The 18942-nt window shown below is 39.5% G+C and overlaps 1 protein-coding gene and 1 non-coding gene across 2 annotated transcripts in view; one reads left to right on the forward strand and one right to left on the reverse strand.

The window, feature by feature from the left end:
• Positions 1 to 2925: 2925 nt before the first annotated feature.
• On the reverse strand, positions 2926 to 2999 carry TRNAN-GUU (transfer RNA asparagine (anticodon GUU)). Its single transcript has one exon. It is a non-coding gene; the product is annotated as a tRNA-Asn (tRNA).
• Positions 3000 to 10762: 7763 nt separating this feature from the next.
• The window catches only part of CASD1 (CAS1 domain containing 1), a 31054-nt gene continuing 22874 nt past the window's right edge, over positions 10763 to 18942 (forward strand). The window contains exon 1 of the mRNA XM_034070188.1: positions 10763 to 11083. Coding sequence (XP_033926079.1) covers positions 10951 to 11083 — 133 coding nt within the window. The 5' untranslated portion in view covers positions 10763 to 10950. The remainder of the gene's footprint in view (positions 11084 to 18942) is intronic.

The raw sequence follows: 18942 nt of genomic DNA on the forward strand, positions 1-18942 counted from the left end.
TGTTCCACAGCATGTCCTGCGAGGCAGAGAATGTTTTCTTTCTACCAGGCCATTGGTAACTTCCACATTCTTCTCTGTTTTCACACCTTCACCACAGAAGTGGACTCATTTGGAAACAAAACCACAAAAAATACATAGCACCTACCTCGCAACTTCTAAACTTACTAGCACCAAGAAGATACTCAGTGCGGTTTGCAGGTTTGAAGCACATCAGAACTTACTGCACAATATGTACAATATTCAAGAAACTGTTTTCTCTCCAGGATCACAGCTGAAAATAACTGAGATGAATAGCAGACTGGGCAAGGAGCCTTCATATCATGTAATTTCAGGAATATAAAATGTTGAATAACTTCTGGTAAAGTGAGCTTAATTATCTTTGAGAGTAGTCTGCCTCCGTAAAAAGATTATCTCTGGAGAATTTAATTATGACCAGCTATTTATCATCAATAATGCAACCAGTTTAAATTAACATAAATTAGTTTAAACAACAGGGTTGAAAATAGATTAAAGTTTGCATTCAGAACAAGAAGAAATCTGGAAGGCGTTTCAAACATTGAGATAATAGCAAGTTCAGATAAAGCAGTCGGTGGTGCATAAACTAAGATTTTCCACAGAAATGACTGTATGTCAGTATTCTTAGGCTAGAAGAAATTTGTCCTTTCCTGGAAGACAGGTGACTGACTACAGGTATTACCTGAGCAAAATTTCCTAAACGTGATTCCATGCTTGAATGTACTCTCCAACCAATCGTCAAATGATGGTTCTCATTAAGCCAAATATAAGTATCAAAACAAATGAAACATCTGAATGCCATTTTGAACACAAACATTTGAAATACATGTAACTAATTCAATAATTACCAACACCGTCTTAAAAACATGTATTTTATTTTCTCTTACTGCTTTCAAGCTACTGAAATGGGTTGGTCGGGTGAAATGAACCAAGTTTTCTAGAATGCAAATCCTCAAGACCCTTAGGGGACCAGCAAAAGCAGCTCTCCACACGCATAGTGCACCACCTATTGACTTAACCACTCATTACCGGCTCCTGGAGAGAGCTTTTCTAGTTTTGGTTGGGTTTTTTTCCTGAATTCACTGTCATGGTTACTATCCAGATCTTCTGACCTGCTGACCAAGGGATGGGTATTACAGCTCATCCTGAAAACATTAGTTTATCAGAACACCCATTCAAACCAGGACAGCTCCTGGCAGCAAACTGCAGTCTCACTCAGAGTAGAAAAGACAACAATGATTTAGACTTTTAGCTGTCAGGTTCTATGAATCAGAAAGAACAGATGCAAATCCATCTGATTAAGAGCTTGCTAATGAACCAAATGTTCTTTAACATGTTGTCCTTAACTCACCTGTCAGTCTGCTGCAACCACCTCTGTGCAAAGACACCACTGTTAGATGGACTTCTGTCATTTTAGGCATGCAGTACTATTTAGTACTTTTTACTGTCTGAAGCTCTGAAACTCATGATAGCATTATCTTGCCTAGAGAAGGTGTGGCTGCCTCATCCCTGGCAGTGTTCAAGGCCAGGTTGGACAGGGCTTTGAGCAACTTGGTCCCCATGGCGGGGGGGTGGTGGTGGTGGTGGAACCAGATGATGTTTAAGGTGCCTTCCAACCCAAACCGTTCTTTGATTCTATGATACTAAAACCAACAAATTTAAACTGATTATCTGGTGTGATCCACTGTGTTGAAAAACGGCTGGGATTTCTTTTCCGTTTTCAAGTTGCTTTGCACTCTTCTGCCACCTTGAGGGCATAGAGCCACTTCTGAAAAACAGGAGGTGTTTTTAAGGCTTATTTGCAGAAGCCAATAGACAAGAGTAAAGATCTCTTCTGGTTGTATTAGGTACTCTTTTTCCCTTAGATCAAGGCCATATATATATTATACATATATGTATTCTGATCTTGTCTCACCTCTTTATCAGCTAATTCTCTGCTTCCATGTTGATAGTATGCTTAGGGGTTTTGCTTTCAGCTTTGAAAATAGCATTTTGATTGCCTCTTTTTTAGTATTTAGATCCTTATGCTCCAGCACTATAGAAAGGAAAAGATCTCAAAAAGATTAAATTCTTCCACACACTGCGAAAACTGGCAGATGGGCAGTGGATAGAGAGTTGTATCTGTTTTCCTTGTGAGACTGTGGGCTTAACCTATGACAGAAGGGTTGACTTAAACTGATAACAAGAGACAACTGCTGAATGACATGGGCTTCAGTGATTTCACTGCATATAGTTTTGTTCTGGTTTTAAGCTCTAGAGAAAGTCATATTCTTTCAGTTAAGCCTCTCAGTGCAAGTGTTTTTAAAGCATAAGCAGAACATCACATCAAAGATCCATATGCTTGTAATTAGAAGCAATTATTAAAGTGTGCCATACACAGGAAATTTAAAGCTGGAAACAAACAATAACAGCTGTCCTGCAGATTCCAACTCACCAGGCTCATAACACAACATTTCTTCAAATGGCACAACTACTCAGCTATCTGTTCATTCCTAAATAACAAATCTTTGCTAAGCTTGAGGTGCACAGTAGCCCATGTTGGCAGTTTGCATATCTTTGTTTACATTTCAACATCATAAAATTACATAGACCCATTAGAGCTCACAGAAACACAACAGAGCACCATATAGACAAAAATAAATGGCAAAACAGTGTGAACCCTAAGAACACTCGGTGATATTCTTCTTAAATTGAACTACCTCTATGCAATTTCATCTTTAAATAATAATGCATGGAAATGTTTCAGTCTGTTAACTCATTGCTGATACTTCAGCAAACTCATGTTCCAGTGAGCCTGAGGCTAACAGAGAAATTGTTTTCCAAAGTTCCATAGAATCATTTGGGTTGGAAATGACTTTAAAGACCATCTAGTTCCAACCCCCCTGCCATGCACAGAGGAAAGGGAACAACCGTCTCCGGGTGGGCTCGAACCACCAACCTTTTGGTTAACAGCCAAACGCGCTAACCGATTGCGCCACAGAGACTCCCTACTTCCAACTTATTTGTAATAAAACCAATTTTCCTCCCTCAAATAAAATTACCTTCCTAAAAACATCGATTCTGAGTACCTGAGATACTCTGCACTAAATCCTGCCATATCTTTCAAGCTGAAAAGAACTTAAAATGCAATGTTTCTCTGTAGTTGGTCATGCCATATGAGATCTAAGTAATTCAGTGCTCAAATGCAAGAAATACTCAACAGCACCCTGCAAACTCCAGTAAGAATTTACAATAGAAAATAAATAATGCTGTTATTATTGGAGAAATAGGGCAGATTTTCCCTGTATAGAGAAAAAAGCCCTCCTCCAAAGGCTTGATCTCTCACTATTGAAATCAACAGATAGGGGTATTTTTCCAAAATCAACAGAAAAGGACAGTTTCCTCGCTCAGTCAAGCATGTCCGGTTCCACCTAATTTCAAACTCATCTAAAGAAAGTTGGGAAATTAGCATAACTCGAAAGAGCCAGAGTTATATCCATTTCAGTGAGAAATGACCTTCTGGAGATATCTTTATAAAACCTGTCTTATTCTATTTCTAATATAGCTTGGGTTTCACTCCTGAAACAATATTATAGAACCAAGTATATAAGTATCAGTTGCCTGAAAAAAAATCAGAGTTGACATTTAATAATTTCCAAAAAGTACATTTTTGCACAGGCACCCCTAATGGTCACCTACAATTTTTCATGCACAAATAAAGTTTCTCATGCTTTGACTCTTCCATTTTAGCTTTTGTCCCATAAATTATTCACACTTTCCCATTTTTATATTTGCTTTTAAGTTTTAAATTCCATAGTTTGTTCATAGCTGGTTCCACAGTGAAATATGTGCTGCTTTTACAATCACCCAGTTTCCCTGCCTGAAATACTGCTGGAGAAGCAACAGCAGCTGAGAAAATGAAGGGAAGGCTGCTGAATTGAGGACAGCTTAAAAATTGCTCTGCAGAGCTGGGGTATTCTCAGTGGCCAGATGAAGGAATTGCAGTGCATCCTCTCCCTAGCAGCATTAAATAGCCTAGTCAAGTATTTGCCAATTGACTTGGGTATATTTAATATTTCATTTCCTATTTTGGAGACTTTCTGAAACACCAAAGTGCACAAAAACATGGTGCAATCATACATAAGCATAAACATGTCAGTCAGCTTTGGGGTCTGAAACACAGTGGAACATTCTTCCAGTTTCTCATAGGCAGTACGAGATGTCATTTCATTAATCATTCATACTTATGTTGTACTTATTCTTTATTTAGCCAAACGTCTATCGTGACATCAAGGACTATCCTATCCCACTGTTCCAGCATTACTGCAGGGAGTAATGGCTGCTTCACTAATCACCTTAATTTCTAACAGAAAAGCTATGCCTTTTTGTTCTATTTTTTTACCTATCTTCAACTCTCAAAATGTCACTCCTTCCTTATACTGCTTTTATTCTTGTGAACACTGTTTTGCAAGGAAATCCAACTTTTCTCATTATCTGAGCCTCTTTGTGATGCTCTTTTGATCACAATCAAGGTTCTGCCTGTTTTCCTTTACTTTTTTCTTTGCTGTGTTTTGCTCTATATTGATTGATGACCCCATTACAGACTTCAGGCTTTGAAAACTGAAAATCATCAACAGCCACAAGTCATGAACAAAGCTGAAAGAGTAGGTTCTATGCAAGCACACAATGAAAAGATTCCTCCTAGAGTTGAAACAAGAGTAAAGCCTGTCCAAGCAGTGCTAGCAGGCAAGTATGTGTGTGAAAAGACTTTTAAAGAGCTTTTAATAAGTGTTCTATTATCTTATAAATCATGTTTTAAATACTACATATTTAGACCTAACTATTTCCAGATGGCATCACAGGAAAAAGCATGTTTGTTTCAGTAGCACAAAGTATAAAAATTAGACTAAAGACTGGATCTAGCTGGCCTATAGACAGGATGAATATTCAGTTATATTTTCATGTTAAATCTGTAGTAATTGAGCTTTATATTAGTGATTTGATATTAACCCCTAGAAAGGATGTGCACTCAGGCATTGCTCCTCTGGGATGAATCTCACGCTTGTTTGGGTGGTTGCACTTCAAGATGCACTGAATCCTTCCTGAGCAGTTGGACCATCTACCTGTGGGGTTTTTTTAAACATTCCTTTAGCTAATGTTCTTTAACATTTTAAAATTTAGAAAGAATCAGTACTAAGTTGTTTTTCATTCTATTACATCTATAAAAACTATCCTGCCCATGTATTTCATTTAGTTACTGCCCATGTATTTCATTCAGTCTTCTATTACATTGTTTTAGTTCATTTGCTATAGTCCCTAATTAGTGTTTTCTGTAAAGTTCTTCCTGGAACTTCCTTGCTTCTTAGCTTCAGGTCAGGGTAATTAATAAATGAAAATAGGGTAATGAATAAATGAAAAGAAACTCTTACTCATACAGGTATCTGGCTTTTTTATCAGAGTACACCTACCTAACATCCTCAGTGGACAAAGGTGACCATTGATGCAGGATATGTTTTAGCTGCACACGAAACATAAGCTGCCTGAGACATTGATGTAGGACTTTCTGAACTCAAGTCTAAGTATTTTTTAATGGACCAGTATCAGATAGACTACTAATTGACAGCACACAATGTTAATGATGATTAGAGTTAATGACTTTTTCTAGATATTACACTGATAAAAATGGAAATTGTATTTCTATTTTTTTTTCCCCTCTGTTTTAAAAAGGACATGGTAATTACAGGATGAAATACATATTGGAGAAGACTTCTAATGACCTTAAGGTCCTTTCCAACCATAACTATTTTATGATTCTATGACATAGCTTGGACAGTGGCTGTGCAGGTTTTCAAAGACTGTCCCATAAAGTATTCTGAATTTTAAAGAGACACATCTGGGAACATAAGGGGGAATCAGGAAGAGGAACAATATGAAAATAGATGTTGATGAAATGAGTAACTCAATTTAACAACGAGCTAACAGTGACTGCCATTTTCTCTCAACGAAGACTCAAAGAAAGAGAGGTGGGAAATAGAAAAAAAATAGTACCTGCAAACTAAGAAACTCACTTAAATGGAAAATTTTTAACCCTTTACATTGATGAATATGAAACTTTGAGGATAAGAATCTAAGCAAAACCAATAGATTTTCACCAATGAGCCATGCAGAGACCCACTCTGGACTGAAGACTGCATTACCTGCACCATGTTGACTATACCCCATGATGCAGAAAGATGCAACCTTTCCACTGTCCTTAATGGAAGAGCACAGATGACTTAAACATTTGCAATCTGGTTATTTCCCTTCCCTGTCTCTGTTCCTTCAATCCACCTCTATTTTAGATCCACAGAAACCTGAAATGGAAACACTATTAAGACTCGTGTTATAGAACCACAGATGTATTTATCTAGTACTGATGAAGTTAAATATAGCCTTTGTAGATGAGATTTCAAAACTACTTCATTTAATATGAGATTGATTTTAGTACAGACTATTGAGAAACCATTTTTATAACTGTTACAAAATTAGAAATCTGCAAAAGCAGCAATTTGTGTCAGAATTCCTAAGATCTTATGGGTTTGGTGGCATTTTAGTTTCATTATTTGACTGAGACAGTACTCAGGGTATGCTGCTTGATTGAATAGGTCCACTGAGAATAAATCTTCTTACTCTCTGTACAACCTCTTCATTAATGCAAGCAAGTATTTGCAATAGATGGCTACCATGTATGCACATACCACAGGGAAACTTCATGCTTATGGGTTGATTGTCCCTGTAAAGCTGAAAACTCTGCAATTAAAATGCTAGATGCCATCATTTGGCAAGTACACAAAAGCTGTTGGAGCAAAAGCTGCAGTACTGAGAATATTACTCTTCCCAGGAATCTGTTGGAGACACAGCTTTACTTCTGGAATTAGAATATGACCACAGCAAGCTGACAATGCTGCAGAAATTAAATTAGGACGTGATAATGGTTTGGGATATGGCTGTTGCTACTGATTAATTGTTTAACACTTAACCTCTAAGGTAAAGTAGGGGATATTCCAGCTAGTGTATAACAAGTAGTATGTTCCTTATAAATATATGAACATTTTCTTTACTGAATTTACAGTTAGAAGTAAGCTATAATTTTAATTCCAGCTCTTTCTAAAAAAAAAAAAAGGAAGATTAGCCTATATTCCTTGCTAGATATACTTGTGCAAAAATAATCCCATTTCTATACAGATATAAAAATTCTAAAGGGAAAATATAGCATAAGAATGTCCTAGTATTCATTTGACTGATACTGTTTAAATATAATTTCTCTGACTTTATACTGTAGTAGTCACTTTATCTGTTTCTACATTCTCAGTCCTTGGGATTGCCATGCGCCTTTGACCGAAGACAGTAAGTCTAACTAAATCTAAGCTACATGTGACTGTTATGCTGAAAGCAGGAAAGTCAAGAGAAGGGGATCTACTGTGAACTAAACTGATCAGCATACTTGTATATGTGAGACAGGTTTGATCCACAGCACAAAGCTCTCCTTCTGTTTACACTGAGCTTGACAAACAAAGTGAAGAAGCAGCAGAGGAAGAATTATCTCACCTAAATTAGACCTGTGTAAGTAGCATCTGTTCAATTTAAACTTAATATCTAAATTCAACAGAGTCACCATTCCTGATGGTAAGTCATCCACATTAATTCTAACTTAATGAGTAAATTACTGGCACCTTACTTGCACCAGTTCTACAGAGGCAGATCAATGATTAGTTTAAAATGTCTTGGTTTCCTCTAAGTGGTGGAGTTACGTGAGATGAACCCCACCTTTCCTGACTGCTTTATTGCATTGACACATAGGGGAAGTAGTGCAGCCAAACCCCGCAATAATCTTTTTAGCTTCTGTTATTACTGACCATATATAATACCACACTCTTATGAAAACAGTGAATTCAGTTAAGCCAAGGCTATGTCTGTAGAAAACAAACATGAAATGCCTCCTGATGCTTTTCATTCTTAATATTCACAGATGTTAATATTCATGGATGTTATCCCATGCACACAGTAGTGTTTTATCTCCTCTGCCTCCCAAAGGAACTGCTTCTCTTTTTGCTGGGTCTTCTCTCGGTGGCTGCTGTAGGTATTCTCTTCCCACTGACAGCCTTTTGTGCTTCCAGCAGTGCAAGCAGAAAGCTAATGGGAAGTTTTAGCATTTGCAAACCAAAAGCTGAGGTTTGACAGATCAGAAGAGCTGGCAGACTTCTGGTTTACTTCCAGCACTCTGAGTTTATCAGCAGACAGGAAAACAGGTTAGGCACATAATTTACAGAGCTACTTCTAGCTAATAGGAGTTCATGTCTGGAGTTGGTTTCATAGGATACTTTGCAATCCCTAATTAGCCTTTTATATCAGCTCTGTTATATATAGTGACTTTGGTGTGAGTTACTTAGTTACATGGTGCCAAATCCAATTAGCCTGTGAAAAACAAGGAGGTACCTGTAAGAAGCAAGACTGCTTGCATGCAGAACACTTCCTAACTCATGGCACTTCAGCCAAAAGCTTCTGACTGAATTGAGAGAGATCTCTCTTGCTGAACACCTGAGCAATGTCTCCAAAGGGGCGATGAAGCAAAAGCAGATGTCTTATATCCATGTAAATATTTAATATACACAGATGGATTGTTCTTACTAAGATATTCAACCTGCAACAGTTTGCATTTGAACAGTCCTAAAATAACAGACATGTAACCAACACATCATTTTCAAGCATCACTGAAGGCAAATGTTAGTGCTTCTTGGCAAATGAGGATTTCCCAGGGACTTCCAGTGGTAGGCAGCAGATTTAAAAGAGCCTTATGAAGGCTGTGAGATGGAGTGAATATTTCTGGATGTTGTAATTTTCTGAGATATCTGTAATATGGTTGTTTTTGTTAACTTTTTAATTTCTGCTGTTCTTTCATTGGAAGAAGCTGATTCAAATTATGACCCCTGAAATTCTTCAGAGAGACCTTGCACTAGAGAGCTGAATTCTTTCTGAGAGGAAAAGTTATATTTCTCTGTTCAAGCACTGCACCTAACTGAGGAACTGAGTCAACACTCTGGGAGATCCAGCTGAACTCCATGCTTTCTGCATCTACACAGCTTATAGTAACAGAATTAATTAGGGTAAGTTTTGAAGTGCTAGACTCACAGCCATAAATTCACCTTGCGAACTTGCAACACAGCCTGCAAACTTAACACATCTATATTGCAGAATGAGCCAGGATGAAGTAAATATGTTTTGGTCAGACAAGAAGTTTTACTCATTCATGTATCCATGTTATAAAAGCAAATGAAGAAGAGTGTCTGTGGTCTCCAACGACTGCAGGAAATTCACATTTCATAAGACTGCTCAGAATCATAAATGAGCAACAGTGCAAAAAGCTCCAAAATATATTGCCATGAATACTTTCAGTTAGAGAAGCCGCTAATATTTAAGTTGTTTCTTAAAGTGTAAAAACTTGTAGCTGTCACTTGAACACGTGAAATGAGGACAAAACAAGCTAAGCACCAACAGGAATATTTTAACAAATAATAAAGTTTGTTCACAGTAAGAAGGCTTTGAAAATTCCTGACTTTTTGAATGATGTGTGACCAAAAAAATAAGACATTAATGGGGATTTTTCATTTATAGGGTAAAAATATCCATATTAGGACCATACTGGGGGGGAGGGGGTGGTGTTTCTGTTGGTCTTGTCATTGTTTTGGTTTGATGGGGGGGAATTAGAAAAATAATGACCCAGTAACTCCAAATCTGCACTGGGGAGTTTACCTGGTACCTTTTTCCTTCTCTCCCTGAAAGAATACACCTGAACACTTTAAAACTCTAAAGTGTTTTTATTATTTAGAAACACTGCTGAGAAAGTAAATTAATTAAAAGACTGAATTGAAAAGTACAGATTGTATATCGGATGATAGTAAAAACATTGGCTGGGTGGAAATGGGGTATACATAGAATATTTAGTAACCGCACACAGTAGAAGAACCCAAGTTTTGTGTTTACATTACATTGTGTTTGCATAATGCCTTAAGTTCTTATGGTTTTCAGGTATTTGAAAATAAAACTTTGGTTGTAGTGTTTAAACTTGTTTTGTTTCAAAAGTTTCACTTTTTCCCCCCGTGTTTATTTTTTCATGTATTATTCAATGAATAATCAAATTCAGTGATTTGCAGAACATTCAGAACAGTGTTTTTTCTGGGTGACAGGGAAATTGGAGAATGGTGAAACAAAAACCAGAGACGACTGCTCACTGCTTGTTTCCCATGTTTATGCGAATACACACTGAACACCTTTTCCGAGTTTTATGTTTGTGTATATATGGTTTATATACGGTCACCTTATTTTATGGCAGTGTGGTTAGTGTGGCCATCTGCCCTGTTCCAGGCCCGAGGGTCAGATGGGCAGCTTCTCACCATAACCACCATAAGGGCTAGGTCTCGCAGAGCAGATTTGCTGCTCTGCACCTTTCCCCAGTTACGACTCGAGTAACTCCCTGTGGAGGAACAGGATTTCCCTTCGGTAACATTTCGGCATCACTTGGAGAAAAGCCAGCAGTGCCCAGTGCTAGCAGCCACGTACCGGGTCAGGTATAACCCCTCACCTCGATACTCCTTATGGAGCGCAGTTCCAATGGCCCCTGGCGAGAAGAGATGCCCGCCTCGCCACCGCCCCTCAGCCGCTGGCCCGGGGCTATCCGCCGCGGGGCGGGAAGCTGAGCGCTGGAGCCGCCCGCTGGAGGGCGAGGGGAAGAAGCTGCGCCAGGAGGAGTGCGGCGGCTCCGCCCCAGCAGCGGGCGGTGGGGCTGCTGTCCGCCGCTCCGGTGGGGACGGTGGCAGCCGGCAGTAGCGGCGGGGTCTCCCTTCGCCGCCAGCGGGGACCCAGTGCTGCCCCGCAGCGCCCGCCCGTTCCATCGCACACTGTTGTCATGGAGGAACCAAGATGGCGGCGCTGGCCTACACCGGGGGCAAGCGGGAGATCAACTACTACTTCAGCGTGAGGAGCGCCAAGGTGCTGGCGCTGGGCGCCGTCCTGCTCCTCACCGCCTGCCACGCTGCCTCTCGCCGCTACCGAGGTGAGGCGGCGGCCGCGGGAGCTCCGCGGGGGGCCGCGGCTGGCGGGCAGCGGGAGGCGGAGCCCCGGTGGAGCCCGGGGACTGCGGCCGTGCAGGCAGGACGGCGGTGTCTCGCCTGCCCGGGATAGCCGCAGCGGCGCCGAGGGGCGGTGGGGCGGACGCTCGTAACGCTGCCCCGCGGGCTGCGGCGGGGGGTGCAGCTTGGTGCGGCTGCTGAGGGAGGCGAGCCTGGGAACGGAGGCGAAGGGGAGCCGGCGGCGGGAGGAGAGCGGTGCCCCCACTGCGGGGCCCAGCCTGCAGGGCTTCCCGCCGGCCGGGCGAGTGTCCGCGGCTCGGGCGTGCATGACTGGCGGGGTCGGTGGTGGCGCTGGGCTCTGACTGTGAGCGTAGCTCCATACCTGGGGCCTTGCCGGCGGCCAGGGGGTGACTGCCCTGTCACTTGTTTCCCTACAGGATCATTAACGGCCTTGACATGGCACTCAATGATTAAAATTGGTGTAAGGCTCGGTATATCTTATTTTATTGTTTGAACCGTTCATAACGAAATCCAGACTCTTTGGTGTATGAAGCAAAATAAAGAGTCGTTTGGTTTCACGTGTGATTGTGTGGCCGAGCCAGTAACCAGGATCTGGAGACCGCAGCTGGAGAACGTGACAGGGCTACATATGGGTGCATGTTAGTAACAGGCGTGCTGGGAGCTTTGCTAACCCTCTTTCTTCGGGTTGTTTTGACCCTGAAGCTGTGAACCTTGCCATGATCTGTAAATGCAGTGGAACTGCTTAAAAGAAATACTTTCTTGCTTCCTTCTGATTAATGCTAAAAAATGTGGTATGTCTTTTTGGGTGAATCAGAAAGTTGGTCCAAAGACAGATCACTGCGGATGTGTTTACTGTAGGACAACTGGTGTTCTAACACTTGCTGCCAGAGTCCACAGAAGACAAGGCTGCAGAGATTTATTGTGGAAATGGGAAAGGGGGTAGGGATCTTTATGGAGACAGTTCTCTAGACTCATCCCTGACTGGCATGTCAGTAAGTCTGATAAACTGACTAGTGCTAAGTTGCAAGATATGGAAGCGTTTACCGAATTCTAGAGGAGGTCAAGCATGAAGTAGTTGAATTTGCCTGTTGTGCTGTATTCCTTAAGGCACAGTGACAAAACTAGATGGAAGAATGGTGACAAATGTGATTCTTTTTAAAGAGGGATTGCGACAGTGGTGTAAGAAAGTTGGGATTGCCACATCAAGCAGATTACAAGGAAGCCATAATACGCATAAATGCTATATATTATGGGAGATTTAATGAGAGGGGTGAGTCACAAATTGCAAAACTGAGAAGCTGCAGGCCTTTATGTAAGCTGATATGGTATATATGGATTTTCACAACGCTTTCAACAAGTTCCTTTGCCTAAGGCTTTTAGTTTCTGTAAGCTGTTACAGAGTAACAGGCTTTCCTGTAACCCTTTAAAAGATAGGACATAGAGTAGGAGTGAACACAGTTACCATCTTCAGCTGCTTTGAATAACATTCAAAAGACAAATGGTTTAGAAAAGGAGAGTGGGGTATTTATAACAGGCAAAAGTTTTCAGGAAACAAAAAAGGAGAGGTGCTTGAGAGATCATTCTACAACCCTTCAGTGACCTCAAATATCTGAAATTCTATAAATGTCAGTGTATTTTTGGCAATTATACAAAAAAACCCAGAAGATTTCAAATATTATGAATTATTCGGGGAAGATAAATTCATAGTGATTGTGCCATAACACAGAAAGTATCAACTGAAAATTAAATTAACATTCAGTACTTTTAAAATTATCAGAAGAAACCACTGTTATTCCTCATGCAAGGCATTTTGAAACATGTTGCCAAGATTTTATACCAAAAATACCATGAAAAGGGTTATTCTGATTTGCAGAATGTGGATCAGATGGGGATGTAAATGTGCTGCACTTGTGGCTTGACGTTGCCAGGCTATGAAACCCCTGCAATTCCAGGGAATGAATTGCTCTCTATTTGTCATGCTTTTGTGCTTTGTCTTTGAATATCTGTCCTTAGCTGCTGTCAGGAATAGGAGAGCAGACAAGACAGACTCTCTCAGGTGGACATGTGTTCCTCCACAGTGGGGCAAACAAGAAATTTAACAATGAATTAACCACCCATGTGGGTACTGTCTCTCATTCACAGATGTCCAGGAATCTGGACAAAATAAAAGAGAGCTGCAGATGAACAAAAAGGGCTGAAATCTGTTTTGTGGGTTGTGTGGGGTTTTCCCCTTCCACCAAAAATTGGATCTTTAAACATGATAACTGAAATTTTTCATTAGTTGAAACAGCAACTGCTTGAATAATGGAGAAAATGAGATTGAAAATAGGCATGTCATTCATAGAGTTAGGCATGTCTAATGGCACATACAAGATCCTGGTGTCCCGTAAGGCATATAAAAGGTGGCAAAGACCACAGCTGTCTTTGCAGAAAAATAATGTATTAAGTCAAACTACTCTGTTATTTCATGTGCTTTATTATTTACAAAATCAGGCTTATACCACAGAAGCACACTGATGATGTTCTAGCCTGTCTTACTGCAGTTTTTTCCCTTGGACAATTCAGCCAGAAGTAAAACGCCAGAGAGAACGTATATAACCAGGCAGAGAATGGTACATGTGAAGAAAGTTCATCAGTGAATCCTTCTTTCTGTGGGACCAGCATGGGTATGCAGAGACTACATGAGTGAGAGCAGTTGCTTTTAGCATTTTTGTGGGGCTTGGGTTTGGGTTTGTTTTTTTGTTTGGTTTGAGGTTTGTTTTTCTTTGCTTTGTTGCTTTGGGGTTTGGTTTTTTGTGAGGAAGACATTCTGAAAGTGATAAAGGCACATAAAGGCTGCTGCTTTTGTACCTTTTTTCATACTATCCTTGGATAGGAATGAGAGTTTTAATATATAGATGTTCTATGTTTTCAGAGTATCTGTACTTATAAGGTTTCAAATGAGTGGCAGTTAGATGATTTAACTTTTTGGTAGTTAGCCTAGTTTATCCCACCCAGTTTAGAATTCCAGATTGCCATCTATTTTTCTTCTTCAACTGCAATATTGAAAAGTTCAAAAGGCATCAATTAATGTTTAGAATATGCATATGTTTTATAAAGTGGTTGGTTTTGTCTTGGCTTCCTTTGGGAGCTTTTGGGTGATTGAGACTTTAATTAGAACTCCCTTGTTTTGCCTGTCTTCACATATAAAAGTTTCAGCTAATTTTGGCCTCAGTCATGCAAATACATGTTGGAGGTGGGAATGGATTAGTGCGCTTCCCAATAAAACCTGCTTGTATAAAAGTTACTTGTATGGAGAAATCCTGAACTGGGGTTGTGGAAGGTCAAATTCATGTTCAGGGAGACTGTCATATTTAAGGGTTGCCTACATGCTTTGCAAAACTTAAAATTAATTAGGAGACGTTAAAGACTGCCTTTAAACTGCATACTCAGTGAGGAGTTAACTGGACTAAATGTTTATGAGCTACCCAGTGAAGTTAATGCTGTGTGTTTTCCAGTTATCACATTTCAAAAAGTAAAGTCTCAAACCTTGCTGGAAATGAGTTTTTATTTAAAATTTTACATTCTTAAAATCAGCACTGATAGATCCTGTTTAAAACTACATTTTTATTTTGAAAAATAGAGAACAATTGAGTCACTATTTCTTCGAAATGGTGTGCCTTTTAGAGAAAGCATTGTGAAGCACAGGCTGTTCTCCCACTGAATGAAGAGACTGAGATTTCAGAATTTCAGTGGAAACCCACGATTTTGAAGAATGATAAATTAGAATAATGAACATAATAAAAATAGAGGAAGTATGGTCTTTGTGTATAACTATATCATAGTGTATCTAAGTGTAAAGTGATGAAAATAAAAGGTAATATGTTGGTAGGATTATTTACACAAAACATGAAAAGAGAACTTAAGAAGAATGTTCTGTGTTTTGTGTTTAGAATAGCACTTGTGTATAGAATAGATTTCCTCAGGTACTGGGTTATATTTTGTTGTGGTAGTTTGTTTTTTTTTCCCTTTTTTCTTCTTTTAAGATCTCATTAAGGGTTAAGAAGAAGGAGCGGTATATTAAAATGAGAGTGGTTCTTTGGCTGCTGTGTATTTAATCTTCTAAGTAAGACTTGGGCTGCTGTTTCAGTCTTGTTTTATTCTCCTCCCTCATTTCCTGCCCCCAAAAACCTGCTACTATTATGTTTAAAGAAAGACAAAAGACTTAAGATATCAGACATCAGTAATGCTCCTGATGAGTTTCAGGAGCTTTCTGATACTGCTCAGGGAAATAGTAAGATACTCAGTAGCTGGAGTTGGGAAAGAAGGTAAAATTCCTTCACCTATAATATTACCTTTATGTTTACGATGTGTGCCGTGTGTGATATTTGGAATGTTATTTCTGTAAACGTATTGTAGAATGGAGGATTGTTTTATTTGTTGGTAATCATGATGGGAGTGCCATGGAGTTCAGAGCTGCCAAGCTTGGGTTATGAACTCAAGATATGGAACATACACTCCTATGAAGAATTAGTAAAACACAATTCTTCAGTCTTGAAAACTAGACTGGGGAAGGATTGGTAGTGATCTAAAAATCATGATAGATGTGAGTGTGAACTTTCTGTACGGAAGAACTAGGGTGAACCAAGTAAATGCAGTCAAAACCATATTTAAAATAAATGCAAGTGATTCTTCAAGCAGCAGCTGTGGGTATGAAAACCTCTTGTAGAAGAATGCTGCGGATGCTAAAAAATCAAAGAGAAGGCTGCATGACTTTGTCAGAAAAAATCTGTGGAAGTTTCTGCAAAATATGAGAAACCACATCCAGCTCAGGAAGTCCCTGGACTGAACATGGAAGAATATTAGACAAGAACTTAGTGTTTACTTGCCCTCTTCTTACTAGTCCCCAGGCATCTGCTTTTGGCCCCTGTTGAAGGCAGAATTATCAGGCTAGAATGACCTAGGTCATGGTCTGACTGTGCATGACTGTTCTTACTTTGTTATTCAACTTCCTCAGCAAATTAATGGATTTCAGAGGGATTTGAGTTAGTAGAGGATTTTCTTTTACATAGTTCAGTCTTACATTACTCTTCATCATCTGCGTGGTGGAGGGCTTTGTAGCAGTAGCTGTAATAATTGTAAGTCACATAGTCTCATAATCTGATCACAAGCAAAATGAGTTTGACGCTTTTTATTATTTCTGACAATTTGATTTTTATGCAGTTTACTCAGAATGATACTTGACATAAGTGTGTATGTTTGAGGATTGAGGAAATTACGTTTCTTGAAAGCCAGAGTATTGAAAAAGGATTTTATTTTAAATTATTAAGAATAAAGGAAAATACGGTAATTTTGAATTTATTATTCCTACTAGAAAGATGCCTGTCCAGCAAATCTGAACAATGCCAACACATTTAAAAAGTAAAGAGTCCGCTTTCCATGCCGTCTGCTGCGTTCTGCATTATTTCTGCAGAAATCTTGGCAGCAGTATCAGCAGCTTTCTTGTAAGTAGCAGTAGTTGCAAGAAGAGCAGAAAGGCATTGAAAAACTGCTTCTGGAAGATCTGTAATCTGTTCAGAAATGGTACGTAACTGAACAATGAAACAGGCACAGACTGGAAAAAGAAAGATGATGTTGCTGACCTGGAGTGATCTATGCTGGTTGAAAAACAGGAGAGTTACAGAGACTACCTTTCTGGAAACCCCTGGAGTTCACCATTCATCTGTGGTCTCAGCATACTTCCATGAGAGCTTCTTTAAATGTTCAGAAGCAAGTGGCCTTCTGCAACTGGCCATTTGCCAAATCTCATTGCTGCTGTGTAACAATCAGTTTGACATGAACAGTACAAGTGTTGATCTGATTTGTGGTGTCTCAAGCATTTGCTTGAAAGGTTCAGCCAATTTGAGAGAATTCCTGAACTACCCTGGGGTGATTGGTAGACTCTTACTGATGATAAAAATAGGAGTTTATCACTATGTATATATTTTATTTAAATTTTTAACACATTTTTCTTCCATGTGTCAAAATCTGCCTCCAAAAACAGACGTAGGAGTAAGGGATGACAATTTTAATAAAAAACAGTTTATCTTGCATATTAGGAGTATGTCATGTGGGTTGCTCACAGACAGCCAACCCAAGCCCAGAGCAATGACCTTTTTCGAGACTGTTGTAATTCTTCATGTTATTCCAGCTTTTTTAAAAGTCAAAATGCAATAGCAGTGAAAAGTAATTAAAGTTGCAGGAGAGAAAGCAAGTTTGGTTGTTAAAGTCACATTTTGGAATGAGTAGCCTTAGATGGGTGTAAATAATAACTTGATTGTGTTACTACTGCTGGGTTTGGGTGGAAAAGTGAGCCAAGGAGTGTCAGTTACAATACAGTCTGTTCTATATTGCCTTTTTCAGATTTTCATGAAAACAGGTAGGAGGAATTTCAGAGAGGAAGGTAGGGCTAGACAGTGTCTTCAGCTGCCACTTCTTTCTTCCAGGCTAATTTTATAGTGTTTTTCAAGCAACATATGTGAGCTGCATTGTCTGAACTTCTGTGTCATAGAATCATAGAATGGGTTGGGTTGGAGGGGTCCTTAAAGCTCTTCTAGTTCCCAACCTACCGCCATGGCAGGGGCACTTTGGAAAACTACGGAAATAGTAATTTTCCCGATTATCTTATGTCCAACTCAAAAAATCTGAAAACCAAGCAGCCAAAAAGAAGAGTTGCTTCAGTGCCTGTAATAATTAATTAGCTTTCACTGTGATCTTAGGACCATAACTTAGGATATATTTTCTTATCAGAATGTTACACAAAGTCTTTCTTTACCTGATGCACTTTTTATATCTTTATTTATTGATAGATTTGACTGTGGTCTTTTGGGAGCCTTTGTTTCAGCACAAGGGAAGTGATACCATGGCTGTGTCTCTTTTTACTAAAAGCTTTTTACTGTTGTACTGATCTTTGAGGATCTTTGAGGACTGTGAGCCTGGGTCTTGGTAGAGGCAGCGGTACCTTGTAAATTCCCATTCTTACACACCTCATGGTATTGCATCTCATTCTGTTCACCTCATCTAATTTACAGTTCTGGGTAATACTTCAGATTTCCTCATAGTAGTTGAAGCAGAAAGTCTGTCTCATTACAGTACATGGCTTTCAGCAGCCCTGAAAAGGGCAGGTGGAAAATGCCCTGTTCTTTAGGATTAGTGCAAGTTTTGGTGGAGTAAAAGAGCAGTTCTTAGTTGAGTTTAAGGAAGTCAAGGTTTCACAGAATGCATCAAGTGTGGGCTGTGGTACATTGTTCCTGAACAAGCTAGCACAGGTACCTGCCTTTTCATTCACAACTGTTCCTCTGTTTGTGTGATGACAAGTATGACAAAAATGTTGGTGGGCAACTTCTTTTGCAGTGAACCGTGTTCAGCTGTATTCATTTATAAGCCAATAGAATCTAACATGGAGTTTGCTGGGAGATAACAGTCACTGATATCGTAACTGAAGTATTTTATTTATATGAACTTAAAATGACCTGGAACACCACCACCTGTAAAGTGATTAATCCGAATTACTGTAAAACTTCTTGACTAGAAAAGGTACCTGCAGTTGAGAATGATCAGCAAATTCTGGTGTAAATGGGTTTTGTTTTGCATATTAACCCAGCATGTAATGTCACCTCTTCTGACGTGACTGCTATGTCTTGAACGAGGAGATAGAATAGGCTTTCTTGAAAATCTTATGTTGACATTCATGTTCTGTAAGAGATGCTGTATATGGTGATCCTGTGTAGAAGATTATGATATTGAACTACTGTATTCTTTAATTTCATATTAGCGTATTCTGGATAGTAGATAGCACAGTGGA

The sequence above is a fragment of the Melopsittacus undulatus genome, chromosome 1, assembly GCF_012275295.1.
Source record: "Melopsittacus undulatus isolate bMelUnd1 chromosome 1, bMelUnd1.mat.Z, whole genome shotgun sequence".
Classification (NCBI taxonomy): Eukaryota; Metazoa; Chordata; class Aves; order Psittaciformes; family Psittaculidae; genus Melopsittacus; species Melopsittacus undulatus.